Source organism: Moschus berezovskii, chromosome 5 (genome assembly GCF_049115385.1).
Source record: "Moschus berezovskii isolate FMDL1 chromosome 5, NW_MosBer_1.0, whole genome shotgun sequence".
NCBI classification, from domain to species: Eukaryota; Metazoa; Chordata; class Mammalia; order Artiodactyla; family Moschidae; genus Moschus; species Moschus berezovskii.
This window is the reverse complement of record NC_142464.1, coordinates 125163205-125183706: the sequence shown is the minus strand read 5'-3', so window position 1 is coordinate 125183706 and position 20502 is coordinate 125163205. Positions and strand designations below refer to the sequence as shown.

Below are 20502 nucleotides of genomic sequence, written 5' to 3'. Positions count from 1 at the left end.
CAGTGGTTAAGACTCCCTCTCCCAGTGCAGGGGCTATAGGTTTGATCGGAAACTAAGATCCCACATGGCACACAGTATGTCCCCCCCCAAAAAATAAAGATGACATAAATAAATGGAAATATATCCAATGTTCAAGGGTAAGAAAATTTAATCTTGTTAAGATGTCAATATTATTCAACGTGATCTACAAAGTCAATGTGATCTCTATCAAAATCCCAGGAATCCCCTGGCAATCCAGTAGTTAGGACTCAGTGTTCTCACTGCTGTGGACTGGGTTCAATCCCTGGTCAGGGAACTAAGATCCCACAAGCTGTACAGTTCAGCTCAGTCGTGTGGTTGTGTCCAACTCTGCGACCCCATGCACTGCAGCACACCAGGCTTCCCTGTCCATCACCAACACTTGGAGCTTGTTCAAACTCATGACCATAGAGTAGGTGATGTCATCCAACCATCTCATCCTCTGTCGTCCCCTTCTCTTCCTGCCTTCAATCTTTCCTAGCATCAGGGTCTTTTCAAATGAGTCGGTTCTCTGCATCAGGTGGCCAAAAGTATTGGAGCTTCAGCTTCAGCATCAGTCCTTCCAACGAATATTCAGGACTGATTTCCTTTAGGATGGACTAGTTGGATCTCCTTGCTATCCAAGGGACTCTCAAAGGTTTTCTCCAGCATCACAGTTCAAAAGCATCAATTGTTTGGCATTCAGCCTTCTTCATGGTCCAACTCTCACATCCATACATGACTACCAGAAAAACCATAGCTATGACTATCCAGACCTTTGTTGGCAAAGTGATGTCTCTGCTTTTTAATAAGCTGTCTAGGTTTGTCACGGCTTTTCTTTCAAGGGAGCAGGTGTCTTTTAATTTCATGGCTGCAGTCACCACCTGCAGTGATTTTGGAGCCCAAGAAAATAAAGTCTGTCACTATTTCCATTGTTTCCCCATTTGTTTGCCATGAAGTGATGGGACCGGATGCCATAATCTTTGCTTTTTGAATGTTGAGTTTTAAGACAGCTTTTACATTCCCCTCTTTCACTTTCATCAAGCGGCTCTTTAGTTCCTCTTTGCTTTCTGCCATAAGGGTGGTGTGATCTGCATATCTGAGGTTATTGATATTTCCCCCGGAAATCTTAATTCCAGTTTCTGCTTCACCCAGACCAGCATTTCACATGATGTACTCTGCATATAAGTTAAATAAGCAGGGTGACAATATACAGCCTTGACAAACTCCTTTCCCAATCTGGAATCACTCTGTTGTTCCATGTCTGATTCTAACTGTTGCTTCTTGAACTGCATACAGATTTCTCAGGAGGCAGGGAAGGTGGTCTGATATTTCCATCTCTAAGAATTTTCCAGAGTTTGTTGTGATCCACACAGTCAAAGCCTTTGGCATAGTCAATAAAGCAGATGTTTTTCTGGAATTCTCTTGCTTTTTCTATGATCCAAAGGATGTTGGCAATTTGATCTCTGGTTCTTCTGCATTTTCTGGCTTCCCTGATGAGTTCAGTTCAGTTCAGTCGCTCAGTCGTGTCTGACTCTTTGCGACCCCATGAATCACAGCATGCCAGGCCTCCCTGTCCATCACCAACTCCCGGAGTTCACTCAAACTCATGTGCATTGAGTCAGTGATGCCATCCAGCCATCTCATTCCCTATTGTCCCCTTCTCCTCCCGCCCCCAATCCCTCCCAGCATCAGAGTCTTTTCCAGTGAGTCAACTCGTCGCATGAGGTGGCCAAAGTATCGGAGTTTCAGCTTTAGCATCAATCCTTCCAATGAACACCCAGGGCTGATCTCCTTTAGGATGGACTTGTTGGATCTCCCTGCAGTCCAAGAGACTCTCAAGAGTCTTCTCCAGCACCACAGTTCAAAAGCATCAATTCTTCAGCGATCAGCTTTCTTCACAGTCCGACTCTCACATCCATACATGACCACGGGAAAAACCATAGGCTTGACTAGACGGACCTTTGTTGGCAAAGTAATGTCTCTGCTTTTTAATATGCTATCTAGGTTGGTCATAACTTTCCTTCCAAGGAGTAAGTGTCTTTTAATTTCATGGCTGCAATCAGCATCCGCAGTGATTTTGGAGCCCCAAAAAAAGTCTGACAATGTTTCCACTGTTTTCCCATCTATTTCCCATGAAGGGATGGGACCAGATGCCATGATCTTTGTTTTCTGAATGTTGAGCTTCAAGCCAACTTTTTCACTCTCCTCTTTCACTTTCATCAAGAGGCTTTTTAGTTCCTCTTCACTTTCTGCCATAAGGGTAGTGTCATCTGCATATCTGAGGTTATTGATATTTCTCCTGGCAATCTTGATTCCAGCTTGTGCTTCTTCCAGCCCAGTGTTCCTCATGATGTACTCTGCATAGAAGTTAAATAAACAGGGTGACAATATACAACCTTGATGTACTCCTTTTCCTATTTGGAACCAGTCTGTTGTTCCATGTCCATTTCTAACTGTTGCTTCCTGACCTGCATATAGGTTTCTCAAGAGACAGGTCAGGTGGTCTGGTATTCCCATCTCTTTCAGAATTTTCCACAGTTTATTGTGATCCACACAGTCAAAGGCTTTGGCATAGTCAATGAAGCAGAAATAGACGTTTTTCTGGAACTCTCTTGCTTTCTCCATGATCCAGCGGATGTTGGCAATTTGATCTCTGGTGCCTCTACCTTTTCTAAAACGTGCTTGAACATCTGGAAGTTCACGGTTCACATATTGCTGAAGCCTGGCTTGGAGAATTTTGAGCATGACTTTACTAGCGTGTGAGATGAGTGCAATTGTGTGGTAGTTTGAGCATTCTTTGGTATTGCCTTTCTTTGGGATTGGAACGAAAACTGACCTTTTCAGTCCTATGGCCACTGCTGAGTTTTCCACATTTGCTGGCATATTGAGTGCAGCACTTTCACAGCATCATCTTTCAGGATTTGAAATAGCTCAACTGGAATTCCATCACCTCCACTAGCTTTGTTTGTAGTGATGCTCTCTAAGGCCCACTTGACTTCACATTCCAAGATGTCTGGCTCCAAGTGAGTGATCACACCATCCTAACCTGGAATGTTAGGTCCATGAATCAAGGCAAATTGGAAGTGGTCAAACAGGAGATGGCAAGAGTGAACGCAGACATTCTAGGAATCAGTGAACTAAGATGGACTGGCTGTAACTAAGATGGACTGGATGTAACTCAGATGACCATTTTATCTACTACTGTGGCTTCCCTGATAGTTCAGCTGTTAAAGATTCCTCCTGCAATGCAGGAGACCCCAGTTCAATTTCTGGCTCGGGAAGAGCCACTGGAGAAGGGACAGACTACCCACTCCAATATTCCTGGGCTTCCCTGTGGCTCAGCTGGCAAAGAATCCAGTCACAATGCAGGAGACCTGGGTTCAATCCCTAGGTTGGGAAGATCCCCTGGAGAAGGGAACGGCTACCCACTCCAGTATTCTAGCCTGGAGAATTCCATGGACTGTATAGTTCATGGGGTTGCAAAGGGTTGGACACGACTGAGTGACTTTCACTTTCACTGTCTTTTCTAAATCCAGCTTGAACATCTAGAAATTCAGTTCATGTGCTGTTGAAGCCTGGTGTGGAGAATTTTGAGCATTACTTCGCTAGCATGTGAGATAAGTGCAATTGTGCAGTAATTTGAACATTCTTTGGCATTGCCTTTCTTTGAGATTGGAATGAAAACTGACCTTTTCCAGTCCTGTGGTCACTGCTGAGTTTTCCAAATTTGCTGGCATACTGAGTGCAACACTTTCACAGCATCATCTTTTAGGACTTGAAATAGCTCACCTGGAATTCCATAACCTCTACTAGCTTTGTTGATAGTGATGCTTCCTAAGGCTCACTTGACTTCGCACTCCAGAATGTCTGGCTCCAGGTCAGTGATCACACCACTGTGGTTATCTGGGTCATGAAGATATTTTTTGTATAGTTCTTCTGTGTATTCTTGCCACCTCTTCTTAATATCTTCTTCTGTTAGGCCCATACCGTTTCTGTCCTTTATTGTGCCCATCTTTGCATGAAATGTTCCCTTGGGATCTCTAATTTTCTTGAACAGATCTCTAGTCTTTCCCATTCTATTGTTTTCCTCTATTTCCTTGCACTGATCACTGAGGAAGGCTTTCTTATCTCTCCCTGATATTCTTTGGAGCTTTGGAACCTGCAAGCTGAGCAGCCCAGACAAAAACTGAAAAATCTCAATGATTTTTTTTTTTTGCAGAAATAGAATAACTGATCCTAAAATTCATATGCAATCTGAAAGGATCCCAAATAGCCAAAGCAATATTAAAAAAAAAAGAAAAGAACACTTCATTTCAAAACTTACTACAAAATAACAGTAATCAAAAGAGTGTAGCACTGACCTAAAGACAAACATATAGACCAGTGAAAACAATACAGAGCCCAGAAATAAGCCCCTGCCTAGACAAATGGTTTCAAGAAGGGTACTAAGACCTTTCAATGGGGAAAAGACAGTCTTTTCCAAAACTGGTGCTAGGAAAACTGGATATCCACTTGCCAAAGAATGAAATTGGACCTTTATCTAAAACCATACACGAGGACTTCCATGGTGGTCCAGTGGTTAAGAATCCACCTGCCAATGCAGAGGGCACAGGTTCGATCCCTGGTTTGGGAAGAACCCACATAATGCAGAGCAACTGAGCCCACGTGCCACAACTACTGAAGCCTACACACCCTAGAGTCCTTGTTCCACAACAAGAGGCCACTGCAATGAGAAGTCCACTCACCACAACTAGAGCAGTGACAGCAGCAAAGAACTGTTGCTGCCAAAAATATAGAAACAATTTTTTTAAATATATGAAAATTACCTCAAAATGGACCAAAGACTTAAATGTAACACCTTAAACTATAAAACTCTTAGAAGAAACATAGGGCAAAAACTGCCTAACCTTGCATTTGACAGTGATTTCTTGGTTATGGCATCCAACACACAGGTAGCAAAAGAAAAAGACAAATTGGCAATTTTTAAAATGAAAGTTTAACATTTTGCACACGAAAAGACACTATCCGTGGAGCAAAAAGACAACCTACAGAATGAGATGTTCAGTTCAGCCGCTCAGTCCGACTTTGCGACCCCATGAATTGCAGCATGCCAGGCCTCCCTGTCCATCACCAACTCCCGGAGTCCACCCAAACATGTCCATCGAGTTGGTGATGCCATCCAGCCATCTCATCCTCTGTCATCTCCTTCTCCTCTTGCCCTCAATCTTTTCCAGGATCAGGGTCTTTTCCAGTGAGTCAATTCTTCGCATGTGGTGGCCAAAGTACTGGAATTTCAGCATCAGCATCAGTCCTTCCAATGAACACCCAGGACTGATCTCCTTTAGGATGGACTGGTTGGATCTCCTTGCAGTCCAAGGGACTCTCAAGAGTCTTCTCCAACACCACAGTTCAAAAGCATCAGTGTATAAATTAGCCTGGGACAGAACCTACATGCTGAATTTACTAATTAAGAAATGAGAAACCAGAACTATAAAGGTGGCATAGAAATACAAGAAACTATTCTTAAGTAATCTTTTAAAACTTTGAACAGAGTTACAGATTTTGCCGTTTGTTATAAACTGGTATATGTAATTTAACCAGAACCATGAGAAAGTTGGTATTGTGTGAATTCTGAGGCACTTTCGACATGTTGCAGGAGTGATGTGGACTGTCTTGAGTTTTACACATTCATAAGTGAATGGTCTGTATCTCGTGCCTTTGCTGGTTTTCTGTGAGCTGTAGTTTCTGGGAGATGAGCAGCTCTCATATCTGTAACTTGTAACCCAGTTATTCGTGTGCCTCCTTCATGAGGATCCAGTGCGGCTGCGGTGCTGTTGTCCCTCTGATAGGAACTCTAACTCAGTATAAAGCCCCAAAGGTCTGTTACTTATTTTTATTTTATATTGTACTATATTTTATTTACAGTGCTGTGTTTGTTTTAGGTGTATAGCAAAGTGATATAGTTATACATATATATATATATATGAATTAACAAAAGCAGTTCCCATCTTTTGATGGGGAGCTCGTGGTTTATAATATAAATGGCATTATTTTGAGAGAGGGATAACTTAGGTATGGCATTGGGTTTTTTTTCTTTTTGCAGCTTGAGGCAGTTGTAAAATAAGTTAATGTAGCTTTTTGCAACTGTGTATTCTATAGTATTTTTTTCATTTGGTGAAATTTTAACTGTTAATGTTTTTGGCATTGTGCTTTGTATCATTAAGTAAATAAAAATTAAAAAAAAACAAAAGCATCAATTCTTTGGTGCTCAGCTTTCTTCACAGTCCAACTCTCACATCCATACATGACCACTGGAAAAACAATAGCCTTGACTAGACGGACCTTTGTTGGCAAAGTAATGTCTCTGCTTTTTAATATGCTGTCTAGGTTGGTCATAACTTTCCTTCCAAGGAGTAAGCGTCCTTTAATTTCATGGCTGCAATCAGCATCTGCAGTGATTTTGGAGCCCAGAAAAATAAAGTCAGCCACTGTTTCCACTGTTTCCCCACAGAATGAGATGAAATACTTGCAAATTATATACCTGATAAGGGATTAGTATCCAGCATATATAGAATATCCTGAAATTCAACAAAATAACCCAGTTCAAAATGGGCAAGGACTTTCCTGGTGGCCCAGTGGTTAAGAATCCACCTTGTAATGCAGGGGACGCAGGTACAATCCCTGGTCGGGGAACTAAGACCCCACAGCAGAGCAACTAAGCCTACAAGCCACACCCAGAGAGCCTGCTCGCCGCAACGAGAGCCCACGCACCAGAACCAAAGGTCCCGGAGGCCGCAACTAAGACCTGACACAACAATTAAGTAAGTACCTTTAAAACTGGGCAGAAGACGACGTTTCTTCAAAGAAAATATAAAAACGGCCAATAAGCACACGCAATGATGCTCAACATCACTTATCATTATAAGGCATTGCAAATCAAAACTACAATAATTTTGTCCTAAATTGTTCTTGTTGTTTAGTTGCTAAGTCACGTCCAACTCTTTGTGAACCCACAGACTGCAGCCCACCAGGCTCGTCTGTCCACGGCATGTCCCAGGCAAGAATACCAGAGTTTGCCGTTTCCTTCTCCAGGGGATCTGCCCTACCCAGGGATCAAACCCACATCCTGCATTGGCAGGTGGATTCTTTTCCACTGAGACACCAGCGAAGCCCTTGTACTAAATTACCACACACCTATTAGGCTGCCTACTAACAAAAATACAGAAAATAGCAATGTTGGTTAGGATGTGGAGAAATTGGAACCCTTCTGCCCTGTCTATGGGAACGTAAAATGGTACAGCCACTGTGGAAAAACAGTATGGAAGTAACTCAAGAAATTAAAAATAGAAATATCACACAGTCCAGCAATTTAGCAATTTCACTTCTGGATAAAGACCCAAAAGAACTGAAAGTAGGATCTCAAAGAGATATTTACACACATGTTCATAACAGCAGTGATATTTGTAAGAGCTGAAACATGGAAAAAACAGAGGAATAGACAAAAGCAAAATGTGGAGTACTATTCAGCCTTAAAAAGGAAGGAAATTCTGACACATGTTACAACATGGATGAACCCTGAGGACATCATGCTAAGTGAAAGAAACTAGTCACAAAAGATAAATAGTGTATTATTCCATTTATAGGAGGTATCCAGAGTAGTCAAAATCATAGAGACAAAGTAAAATGGTGGCTGCCAGTGGGGTGGAGGGGACAAGGTAGGGAGATGGGAAATTATTGTTTGATGGACACAGAGTTTGTTACACAAGATTAAAAGAGGTATGGAGACAGATGGTAAAAAAAAAAAGAAAGAAACAAATACATACCCAATACAGACACACAAAACCTACTATAACCTATTTTAAAGAGTGTATGCTACTGCGCTCATAAACAGCACGGCAGAAGGAAAGGCACAAGGTGATATACCAGGACCAAGCAGGGTCCATGAGGCTAGCACCCAGGGCAGTGATGAGACGGGCTGAGTAATTACAGGCCGCACAGTGAATCAGCACCATGATTACAGAAAGCCTTAACTGGAAGAGCTACACAAAGTCATCCGTCTAGGCCTCGTGTGACAAATAAGCTATGGTCTGAGCCCCACTGTGGCGGCAAAAAAGATCAGAATTCTCAAGACTGATCTGGCCCCACCACACACGGACTGCAGCCTGGCCACAGATGCGCTGATCACCTGGCCATCCTTCCCCACTTATGAGCCTCAGCGTCTTCCCCGGGAGCCCTCGGTCCTCACCGACCTGGCTCACAAGGTCCAACCCCGTTCCAAAGCACCTGTGACATGGCCACTGAAGAGACAAGCGAGTCAACCAATCCTTCTCATCACCCTCCCTCTGCACAGTCACTTCAGTGAACCCAGGGCCTCTGGGAGGCGTCAACCTCTCCATTCTTCCACAGGCTCTGTGACCAACCCCAGATATATGTAGGGGTAAGCAACAAATGTACAGCTCCATAAGACACCAGATCATTTAATTGCTCCTTAAATAATTTAAAACCCTAAAACAAAAGGCACATGTCAGAGGTCAAAGGACCAGACTACAGACCTGATTCTATCTGAGCTTTGGTTATAGGCTGTGGGGCCACGGGATGTTGGGAAGACATGGCAACTGAGCACCAGCGGCCACCAGAATCCTGCTCTGGGAGTGATGTGCTCCGGTCCCCACTCTATCCCCATCTATAGCTCCTGGTGTCCACAACATTAGGTCAGCAGTGCAGACCACGTGACTTCCTGCTACCCTGGTGAGTTACAACCCGCCTTCCCCAGGAAGAGGGAGAGAGCTGGACTGAGGAAGACATCTATTTCCCAAAGGCATTTAAAACGATGCAGACAGGAAAATATTGACAGCATGATGTAAGGGAATTAAAATAGAAGTAGGCTTGTCCAGGCTTCAGATGCAGAACAGCAAGCCTCTGATCTGCTTCTGACCTGCCTGGTCACTGCCTGGATTACCTGGCTACCCACCAGCACACCAGTTGTTTCCAGCAAGTTAAGTGGCACTTCAGATACGACAGGGAGAGGGTCTTGGAATTTCTCGAGACCCTGGAGATCTCGCTAGGCCCCGGGATTCAAGAAGTCTTCCTTATGATTCACAAAGTAAAACAAACAGCAGTGTCTAAAGCGACTGAGCACGTGCATTGTGTGTGTAGCGACTGGTTTATTTTGTTAACAAATCCCAAAACCCGAAACAAAAGTAAAACTTTCAGCAAAACACATGATATTAAGTAAAACTGTAGAAGACAGCATGAATTCAACCATGCCAAACGTATACAAACCCTATAGTTAAAAGAAAAACAGGGAAGAGGCATGCCAAGAGATTAACACTGGTTAGTCAAGGCTATGGTTTTTCCCGTGGTCATGTATGGATGTGAGAGTTGGACTGTGAAGAAAGCTGATCGCTGAAGAATTGATGCTTTTGAACTGTGGTGCTGGAGAAGACTCTTGAGAGTCCCGTGGAGTGCAAGGAGGTCCAACCAGTCCATCCTAAAGGAGATCAGTCCTGCGTGTTCATTGGAAGGACTGATGATAAAGCTGAAACTCCAATACTTTGGCCACCTCATGCAAAGAGCTGACTCATTGGAAAAGACCCTGATGCTGGGAAAGATTGAGGGCAGGAGGAGAAGGGGATGACAGAGGATGAGATGGCTGGATGGCATCACCGACTCAATGGACATGAGTTTGAGTGAACTCTGGGAGTTGGTGATGGACAGGGAGGTTTGGTGTGCTGCGATTCATGGGGTCGCAAAGAGTCGGACACGACTGAGCGACTGAACTGAACTGAACTGATCTCCCTGCAGTGCCATTACGGCGGCTATCTTATTCTTTTTTTTTTTCTAGGTCTCTTCATTCTCTATTTTATTCCACACTTTCATGAAAAGGTATTTCTCTGAATCATAATCTGCCTGATTGTGTGTTTGTTGTTATGGTTGTTGTGGTATAGTCGCTAAGTTGTGACCCCATGGATCATAGACCCCCAGGCTGTTTTGTCCATGGGGTTCTCTAGGCAAGAATACTGGAGTGGGTTGCCATTTCCTTCTCCATATCTTATTCTTTATTCTTTCCTCAATTGCTCAGATATTCAAAATGACTTTTATTAAAAAAAAAAAAAAAGCACGTCTGTCTTTCACTCTTGGCTGCAGGGCCAAGTCTGGCAATAAAAATTCTCTTTTGCAGGGCTAGATTCTTTCCTGGGAAAACCTGGATAACAGTGATGCGCCAAAAGGGATCAGAGTTCACCAAAAGGCCTGGGGCAGTTCCAAACAGCTGTTGTAGGAAAATACTATTACTCTTGCTCCTGACTTGAGTATTTAACGATATTTCATGCAGACAGACATAATATCAATGACAAGGATAAGAAAGTGGGAAAGTAAGGATTTAAGTCTGTTTTCAGACACTCTGGCAGCTTCCCACTCTGTCATCGCTTCCTGCAGAGCAGAGGTGTCACTACTGAAAGATACATTCACAACTAGGGCTGAAAGAGATCCAGGATGTTAGGGTTCACATGGCCCTGAACCTAACACGACCCAAACGCGCACCAGGAGCCTAGAGTCATTCACTACACCCACACCCAGCCCAGTGCCTGTGCACACAACACAGGACTCAACATGAACACACACACAGAGAGGCTCTCATGGGCACACACACTCCAGACACAAGTAACACCCATACTCATCCCTCAGACCCAACTCAGATACACACCCCTCAGACCCAACATGGGAGCAGACCCCTCTGAATTCAGCCGGTACACAACCATCAGATTCAATACCAACACACGCACAACCCTCAAAACCATCACAGACCAGACAGCCTACAGAATCCAACACACATACATACCTCTCAGAGCCCAGATGAGCACCCATACCCCTCAGAACTCAAAACACACACACAGACACACACCACTCAGAACATACATGCTGCAGAAACCAGCAGAGACAAACACACTCCTCAGACCCATATGGGAATACTCCACTCAGAACCAACAAGTGTAGATGCCCTTCAGAGCCAACACACAACCCTCACACCCAACACAGACAGACACACTACTGAGAATTCCTCAGACACTGCCCACAGACACAACACGGGCACACACATCCCTGAGAAACAAGGACTCCAGTCCTCAGAGCCAACACGGCACACCTTCCTCAACTGAACATGGGAGCAAAAACTTGAGATCCTATACGTGCAACACACCCTCAGACACAACACAAACACACACTCATCATCAACCCAACATAGAAACACACTCCTCAGATCCAACATGGGAGCCCACACATGCCTCAGAACCAACACGGACAAATACTCTACACCAAAAACGGTCACACACTGCTTAGAACACAACTGGGAATTGCAGCCCTCAGTGCCAACAAGGACACATAATCCTCAGACCCACCGTGAACACACACCCATCAGAAACAATGTGGACACACACACCCCTTCGGAACCAATGCAGACACACAACCATCAAAACCCAACATAAGAACAAACCCTTCAGAACGCAGACTCACAGCCCACAGACCCTAGTCACACACACACACCACTCAGACACCAACATGTACAAACACACCTCAAAACCAACACAAAGGGGGAAGGAGAGTGGGATGGATTCAGAGTAGCACAGACATTACCGTGTGTAAAGCAGACAGCCACTATTTCACAACACAGCTCAACTTCAGTGCTCTGGGCCAACCTGGAGGGGGCTGGGTGGGGGCAGGAGGAAGGCTCTGGAGGAGGGGGCATGTGTATCCCCACAGCTGACGCACGCTGACCCACGGCAGAAACCGACACAGCAGTGTAAAGCAATCACCCCCCGATTAAAAGTACATTTGATGTAAGTTAATTAAAACAACACAGCCACATACTCCCGAGTTAATACGGGCGCACACGACCCTCAGACACAACACAGGCACACAGCCCTCAACACAGCCAGGGAGCATTACCCTTCAGAACCCACCACGGGAGCAGACACACCCCCAGATTCTGCACAAACGCACACACATCTCAGACCCAGTAGGAGAAAACACACCCAACACCCAAAGTCAACACACACACACACCACTCACACCTGATACAGGCACACATCCTTCAGAATCCATAGAAGTACAAACTCCTCTCAGAACTGAGCCCGGGCAGACACAGTCCTCAGACCCAACATGGGAGCAGATGACTCAAACTAGTATGACACAAACCCAAGAACAGGGACACAACAACCCTTAGATCTAACACAGGCACACAACCTCTCAGAACAGAAACCGACACACACACCCTCCAGAACCCAACACAGAAACACACATTCCTCAAAACCAACACAGACACAAATACCCTTCAGGACCAAAGTGGGTGGATCCACCCCTTAGGCCCAACAATGACAAGCCTCAGAGCCACACAGGCACACACATCCCTCAGAAGCCAACCAGGGAGCAGGCCACCCAGCACAACTAAACGTACAAACCCTCAGAACCCAGTGCGGGCAAACACCCCTCAGAACCACGCAACCCTTAACTAACACAGGAGCACAGATCCCTTAGAACCCAAGAGAGGCGCAAGCATACGGGACCTCACCATGGGCACACACTCCTCAGAACCTTCAGGACACACAACCGTCAGACTCAACAAAGCCACACACATCCCCCAGAAGCCAACACACACTCACCTCAGAAATAACACAGACACACACAACACTGAGAACGCAACCACCCCTCAGACCCGACGTTGGAACACACCCTTCATAACCAGTATGGACAGGCAGCCCTCAGGCCCCACATGCTAACACCCCTCAGAATCAACTCGACACACATCCCATATAATCAGAAAGGACAAACACCGCTCACAGCCAACAGGGACACACAACCCTCAGACCGATCCCTGGCACACACACCTCTCAGAACCTGAGGGAGCAAGACACACTCCTTCAAGCGCAACAAGGGTCAGAGCCCTCAAAACCCAACGCAGGCACACACATCCCCTCAGAATTCAAACCGGCAGGCGCAGCCCTCAGACCCAGCGCGGGTGCGGAGCCCTCAGAACACAAGCCGGCGCGGGGCGCCGCCAGGCAGCCCCCGGGAAGCGCGCCCCGCCGCCCCGCACCTGGCGCAGCGCGGCCTCCGCGGCGCCGCCGTCCCGCTGCCGCAGCTGCTCCCGGAAGCGCGCCACCTGCTCCAGCAGCGCGTCCACGAGCGACGGCGCCGTGTCCCCCTCGAGCGCGGCGAGCCGGGCGCGGAGGCGCGCGATGAGGGCGTCCCGGGCCGCCAGCTGGTCCTGCAGGCGCCTCAGCCGCTGCCCCGCCTCGTGGTACAGGCCGCAGAGCGCGGCAGCCGCGCGCGGGGCGCCCTCCCGCCCCCCGGACTCCGCATCCCCGGACGACATGGCTGCGGGCCTGGCCGGCAGGCGCGGACCGCCGGCTACTTCCGCGCCGGGTCTGGGCCGGGGGAGGCGCGGGGGGCGGCCCACCTTCCCGGAACTTTTCCCCGCGCGCCCCGCCCTCCGCGGAGCTCCCGAGCCCGCCCCGCGCCGAGAGGCAGGCCCCGCCCCCCGCGGACGGCGTGGTCCCGCCCCCGCCGAGAGGCAGACCCCGCCCCCACGGAGAGCCTGGTCCCGCCCTCGCCGAGCCGCCAGGCCCCGCCCACACGGTGAGTCTGACCCCGCCTCCCGCCGAGCCGCCAGGCCCCGCCCCGCGGAGAGCCTGGCCCCGCCTGCCGTGCGGACCTTGGCCACGCAGGGTCCCCACCCGCCGGGGTGCCCACCCGCCCGGGCCCTGCGGCCGCTCCACCCGCGGGTTCCTGACCTGTCCCAGCAGCCTCATCGCCTCGTGTCGCGGGAGCTTTCAGAGAGTCGGGCCCGGACAAGGAGAGGGGTCAAACGGCCTCTGTGTCGCTACTGACGGAAGGGAAAGAAGTGGCCAGAGACGACCCCGAGTATTAGCCCCGAGCGTGGGCCTGGACCCCCGGGCTGCAGGCCGGCTGCCACGCCGAGCACCGGGAAAAGGGCGACCTTCCAGGAACTGAGCCCGGCGAGGTACCCGACCCACCAGCGAGATTCCAGAGCCCGCACTCCCTCTCCGAGGTGCAAGAACTGCCCTTAGGGCAGAAGGCAGGCGAGAGCTGGCCCCTTCCCTCCCTGTTTCTCCATCCCCTCCATCTGCCGGCTCCCAGGCCAACTCCGAGGGGTTTCCCATGGCTCCACGGCTGTTTTCTTTTTCAGACAGACTCTGAGTGTCCTCCACAGTGATACCCAGGCACACCTGTGGTCTTTCGAAGGTTCCCTGGCACACCCTCCTCTGCCAGCCCTGCCCTGCACTGCCCTCGTCCCCGGGTCCCCTGAAAGCAGTGTGGCATTTTTTTCCCCTCTACGTAATCCGTACCCGAGCTTGGGCTGAGCCCAGGGAAGACACTCACAGGCTGGTAGAATCAGAATTATAAGCGTAGCCAGCTCACACCTCCTCCGCTGCAGAGAGAAGGTCAAGGCTGGCTGCCCCCACCCCACAGGTGTGTTGTGGGGACTGGGGGGTGGAGTGCAGGGTGCCTGTGCCCGCATGCCCGCAGGCCACGTGGTTAGGACTCAGAGACACATTCTTGTCTGTGGCACACTTAATAGACTATGAAACTGAAAAAAAGTGTTAGTCGCTCAGTCGTGTCCAACTCTTTACGACCCCACGGACTGTGGCCCACCAGACTCTTCTGCCCATGGGATTCTCCAGGCAAGAATGCTGGAGTGGGTTGCCATTTCCTTCTCCAGGGGATCTTCCCAGCGCAGGGATTGAACCTGGATCTCCCACGTTGCCGTCAGATGCTTTACCTTCTGAGTCACTATCAGTCAGTTCAGTTCAGTTCAGCTGCTCAGTTGTGTCTGATTCTTTTTGACCCCATGAACCACAGCATTCCAGGCCTCCCTGTCCATCACCAACTCCCGGAGTTTACCCAAACTCATGTCCATCGAGTCAGTGATGCCATCCAGCCATCTCATCCTCTGTTGTCCCCTTCTCCTCCTGCCCCCAATCCCTCCCAGCCAAAGTGTTGGAGTTTCAGCTTCAGCATCAGCATCAGTCCTTCCAATGAACACCTAGGACTGATCTTCTTTAGGATAAACTGATTGGACCTCCTTGCAGTCCAAGGGACTCTCAAGAGTCTTCCCCAGCACCACAGTTCAAAAGCATCAATTCTTCGGTGCTCAGCTCTCTTTATAGTCCAATTCTGACATCCATACATGACTACTAGAAAAATCATAGCCTTGACTAGACGGACCTTTGTTGGCAAAGTAATTTCTCTGTTTTTTAACGTGCTGTTTAGGTTGGTCATAACTTTTCTTCCAAGGAATAAGTGTCTTTTAATGTCACGGATGCAATCAGCATCTGCAGTGATTTTGGAGCCCCCAAAATAAAGCCTGACACTGTTTCCACTGTTTCCCCATCTATTGCCCATGAGTGATGGGACCAGATGCCATGATCTTAGTTTTCTGAATGTTGAGCTTTAAGCTGCTTTTTCACTCTCCTCTTTCACTTTCATCAAGAGGCTCTTTAGTTCTTCTTCACTTTCTGCCATAAGGGTGGTGTCATCTGCATATCTGAGGTTATTGATATTTCTCCCGGCAATCTTGATTCCAGCTTGTGCTTCTTCCAGCCCAGCGTTTCTCATGATGTACTCTGCGTATAAGCTAAATAAGTAGGGTGACAATATACAGCCTTGACGCACTCCTTTTCCTATTTGGAACCAGTCTGTTGCTCCATGTCCAGTTCTGACTGTTGCTTCATGACCTGCATACGGGTTTCTCAAGAGGCAGGTCAGGTGGTCTGGTATTCCTATCTCACTGTAGCACAGTGTAAACACAGCTTTTATATGTTCATGTTGCTCATTTTATTATGACATTTGCTTTATTGAGGTGCTTTATGACCAGACCCAGGCCATCTCCAAGGTCTGCTTGCACTGATGTTAACTGTTAGGTGTGTGTGAGCTTCCCCTTCTATCTTCCTGACTCCATTTTAGAAGCTTTCATTTTATTAATTTTTGCCACTTCGCCCTCTGATCAACATCTTTCTCTGACAGCATGGCTGATCAAGAGTCAGGGCTGTTGTTTGTCTTTTGTCCCTCGATACCAGGAAGGACCTTTCCTGGGTGTTGTGTCCCATGTCAGAGGGAAAGTGCACAGATTAGAAACCTATTGTGGTTACATTTTAGTGACAAAGATAGGTGGGAAGGAGCTCTTTCGGGTATTTCTCATCTAAAAGCTGTTTATTAAAGTAGTGAGTTCAGCAAGGGCACACTCAAAACTGCAGGAATTAAACAAGCACTTTGGGAAGACTGCTGGGGAAGAAACATGAAGTGATTAAACAGTATCTTTACCTCAAAAAACTGGAGCTAAATGTTTTATCAAATAATACAGCCTATAGGTTACAAATTCAAAGACTATGAATTTGGATGAAAGTCCTGAGTCAGTTTATAATCTGGATGAAACAGACTTCTGTGAATTCTGAACCCTCTAAGAGGCCTTATCTAGACATATTGTGAAAGCTGTGGAATCAGATACCATCAGCTGCAGTTCCAGGAAATCTTTACCTTCAGATCACCCAATAGTGTGCAGGTCCAGTCAGAACTGATGCTTTCTTTTATCCCAGAGTCTATTCCCTGGAGCTTGGTGGCACAAGGGTGGGTTAGCAGCACCTGATAAGGGCTTTTCCAGTGAACCCAAAAAGTGTCCTTCTGGAGGTATCTTTTCCAATAGAAGAAGCTTCCAGGTTGCACTGTGTTATGTTTAAGGCCTTCATCTCCTGAAACTGCAAAAATTGCTGTACTAGAGCCTGGTTATTTTTAGTAGAAGCAATTGGGCCTTTACAATATTGAAGCGAATCCCATCTGCCGAGTCTCCAGTAGGCCGTTAGGCAATTCAAGAGGGGAGAAGTCTGAGCAGGTTTCCCTGGGTTGTATTTTGGGAGGTGAGATAGAGGAGGTAGGCATGCATTTTGTCAGTGTGATGAGGATTCTGGAGGGCTTCTATTGCATGGGTATGTGGAAGGTTAAAAAGGATCCCATGATTATGTATAGGATGGCTTAGATCAGAAAGGCAGTGGCAAGAATGACTCTGAGGCAAGGGGGTGTCCCTGCGCCACAGGGTCCAGCTGTCAGCTGTAATACCTGATGGGCTGATGACAGTTGCCATGTTTTGGGGTGAGGACCCCACAGACATTCCCGTCTCTCCCACATACAAAAAGGACAAACCAAGCTGGTAATTCGGATGCTTGGGGAAGGTGGTCTCAATGCGCTTTCCTTTAAGGTGTCAAAAGCTGTGTCCTCTTGATCCCTTAATTAGGTTTGCTTTGTCTTAATAAAGCATACAAAGGCAAAGCCATCAGAGAGAAATTTGGAACCCAGTTTCAGTTGGAGCCAGCTTGCCCAAGAAAACCTTGTAACTGGCACTTAGTTTTAGGTTTGGGGGAGTTAAGGATGCCAGGAAGCCTCTCCAGATCTAAATGTCATCCTTTTTCTGAGATCAGGTGCCCTAAAAATCCATCCTGGGTTCAAGCAAACCGCAATTCTTTTTGGAGACTTTCAGTTCAGTTCAGTCACTCAGTCGCTCTTTGCGATCCCGTGGACCACGCAGCACACCAGGCCTCCCTGTCCATCACCAACTCCCAGAGTTTGCTCAAACTCATGTCCATCAAGTCAGTGATACCATCCAACCATCTAATCCTCTGTCGTCCCCTTCTCCTCCTGCCCTCAGTTTTTCCCACCATCAGGATCTTTTCCAATGAGTCAGCTCTTCGCATCAGGTGGCCAAAGTATTGGAGCTTCAGCATCAGTCCTTCCAATGGACATTCAGGACTGATTTTCTTTAGGATGGACTGGTTTGACCTCCTTGCTGTCCAGGGGAGTCTTTCAAGAGTCATCTCCGAAAGCATCAGTGCTTCACGCTCAGCTTTCTTTATGGTCCAACTCTCACATCCATACATGACCACTGGAAAAACCATAGCTTTGACCAGACAAACCTTTGTCAGCAAAGTAATGTCTCTGGTTTTTAATATGCTGTATAGGTTGGTCATAGCTTTTACTTTATGTCACTTTAAAGCCAAAAGTTTTAGCACGTGGAAGCCATCTTCCTACAAGGAGGTTTGAAAAGGTGAACATAGAAGCAAATTGTATATTGTAACAAAGTAGAACCTGCAGAAAACTTTATTATCATTCAAAGCAACTTTTCAAGACTTAGGAAAAGTAAGGTCTTTCTGTAAAACCCTAGGGCATTACTGTCCATGTGTACTGTCATCTTTTCCACCTGAAAGCAAAAAGATACTGGCTAACCTTATCAACTGAAATGCTGAAAAATCACTGCATAGATCAATTGGAGTGAAAAATTTGCTTCCAGTGGAAATAGGCGTCAGTAGTCTGGGGGGTATGGAGGGCAAATAATGTTGCTACTGATTGGAGTTCCTGGACAAACCTTCATCCCTGCCCTTGTATTTTCTCTTAAAATAGAAATATTACAGCGGCTAGTGCATGAGTCATGAGACCTTGAGCCTTGGAATCTTCTGTTATGGGCTTTATACCTTGAAGGACTTCTATTCTTACAGGGTAATGATTAATTCTGGTTGGGGGGGATGTATTCAAATCTTAATGAGAGGTGCACTGTGGATTTTGCCAATATCAGTTGGAGATTTTGCCCATGAGGAGGTTGGTAGATGATTCAATAGGGATCAGTGATCAGTATTTCCAGAATTAGCTCCGGATAAAAGATGTCAAAGGGTCATTTAATTCACCTGGTTGGCTGTTTGGATGGCTATTGTCAATTTCTAGAATTGTTTTCCCCTTTCAGGGGAAAGAAATTCCAGCATGATACTTTTCCAGGTCTCAGCCAAGGGACTTTCTTGGAGGTCCAGTGGTTGAGACTCTGCCTTCCAACACAAGGGGTGCAGGTTCGATCCCTGGTCAGGGAAGTTAGATCCTGTGTGTCACAGCTAAGACCCCACTCAGCCAGAAAAAAAAAAACACCTCGGCCAAATAAATTAATAGGGCAGAGGAGCTGAGGAGAGAGGGGTGTGTCCCTCTCAAAGGGCCTGAGAGAAAGGGAAGAGGGCAGATGCAGGGACCTACTGATGCCTAGAGAGACCCCACATTGGGCCCTTTAGTACTTCCGGGCAGGGGCTGTTTTTCAGCATCGGCCTTCGCACTTGGAGAGTAGCTCTGGTGTCACTTGGCTCACAGAGGCATTGCTCCCAGATCGGAAGAGTGGCTTTCCTGAGCTGGTTACCAGGGAGGGTGAGACGAGCCCTTGGAGTTCCTCAGAGCCCCCATCCCTAGGAGGACGTTGGAAAGACTGGTGAAAGAGCTGAAGATGCCAGAAATGCTTAAACTTATAAGAGTCTTTTTTCAGTGTCCTGGTTCTTTGCAATTACAACAGAAACTTAAATTTTGGTTCTGTTTAGCAGCCTTCATTTGCTGGCTTTGAAGACCAAGAATTATAGCACTCTTTCCTTTTGGTTTCTTGTCTAGGGTTCGAAGGGCTTCCTGGGTGGTGCTAATGGTAAAGAACCCGCCTGCCAATGCAGAAATAAAAGATTCGGGTTCCATCCGTGGGTCGCAAAGATCCCTTGGAGGAGGAAATGGCAACCACTCCAGTATTCTTGCATGGAGAATCCCATAGACAGAGGAGCCTGGTGGATTACAGTCCTTGGGGCCGCAAATAGTCGGACATGACTGAAGCGACTTCGCGCACACACACTAGGGTTTGAGAGAGCTGATTTGCCAAATTAACTAAGTGTGGAGTGGGCTTAGTTTCACACCCCATCCTTTTCTTCCTTACCGTGCCCTGCAGCTTTTGGGACCTTGATTTCAGAGCAGGGTTGAACCCATGCCCCAGCAGTGGAAGGGCAGAGTCCTAACCACTGGACCACCAGAGAATTCCCTATCCTGGTCTTTTTTACTACAAATCCCAGTTTATGGAGTTAGTTAAAGGTGACCTTAGTGGACTTGACATCTGAAGGAAGACCAGAATCTTCTTTAAAAGTAATCTGAAGTCAATTATAATAGTCATGGACAGGTTCAGCAGGTTTATTGTGTTCAAGCCTGAGTTTTGTTCTGACTTAGGAATAGTTACTGTGATTGCTGGTGGAATCTCCCAGCAAAGGTTCCAGCCTCTTGTCAGAAGTTAGGGGTTTGCTCTTTTAAATCCCCTAGAGGGGTATTTCCTTTCAGCTAATTTCATCTGATGTTTGAGCTTCACCAAAAAGCATGTAGGCTACCTGATACAGATCTGAGAAACCAAGTCGACAGGTTTGAATAAACATGTTAAAATCTTCCTCAAGGGCTTCCCTGGTGGCTCAGTGGTAAAGAATCTGCCTGCCAATGCAGGAGACACCAGTTTGATCCCTGGGTCAGGAAGATCCCCTGGAGAAGGAAATGGCAACTCACTCCAGTGTTCTCGCCTGGAGAATTCCATGGACAGAGGAGCCTGGCGGGCTGCAGTCCATGGGGTCGCAAAGAGTCGGACAGCACAGAGCAACTAAGACTTTCCACAAT

At 47.2% G+C, this 20502-nt stretch overlaps 1 protein-coding gene across 2 annotated transcripts in view; it reads right to left on the bottom strand.

Annotated features, from left to right (window-relative positions):
- The window catches only part of TNIP2 (TNFAIP3 interacting protein 2), a 29902-nt gene extending 16399 nt beyond the window's left edge, over positions 1–13503 (bottom strand). The window contains exon 1 of one of the 2 annotated variants that reach the window (XM_055434564.2): positions 13091–13503. In XM_055434564.2, coding sequence (XP_055290539.1) covers positions 13091–13369 — 279 coding nt within the window. In that variant the 5' untranslated portion in view covers positions 13370–13503. The remainder of the gene's footprint in view (positions 1–13090) is intronic. The other variant, XM_055434565.2, reaches the window with a different exon arrangement.
- Between the last annotated feature and the right edge of the window lie 6999 nt (positions 13504–20502).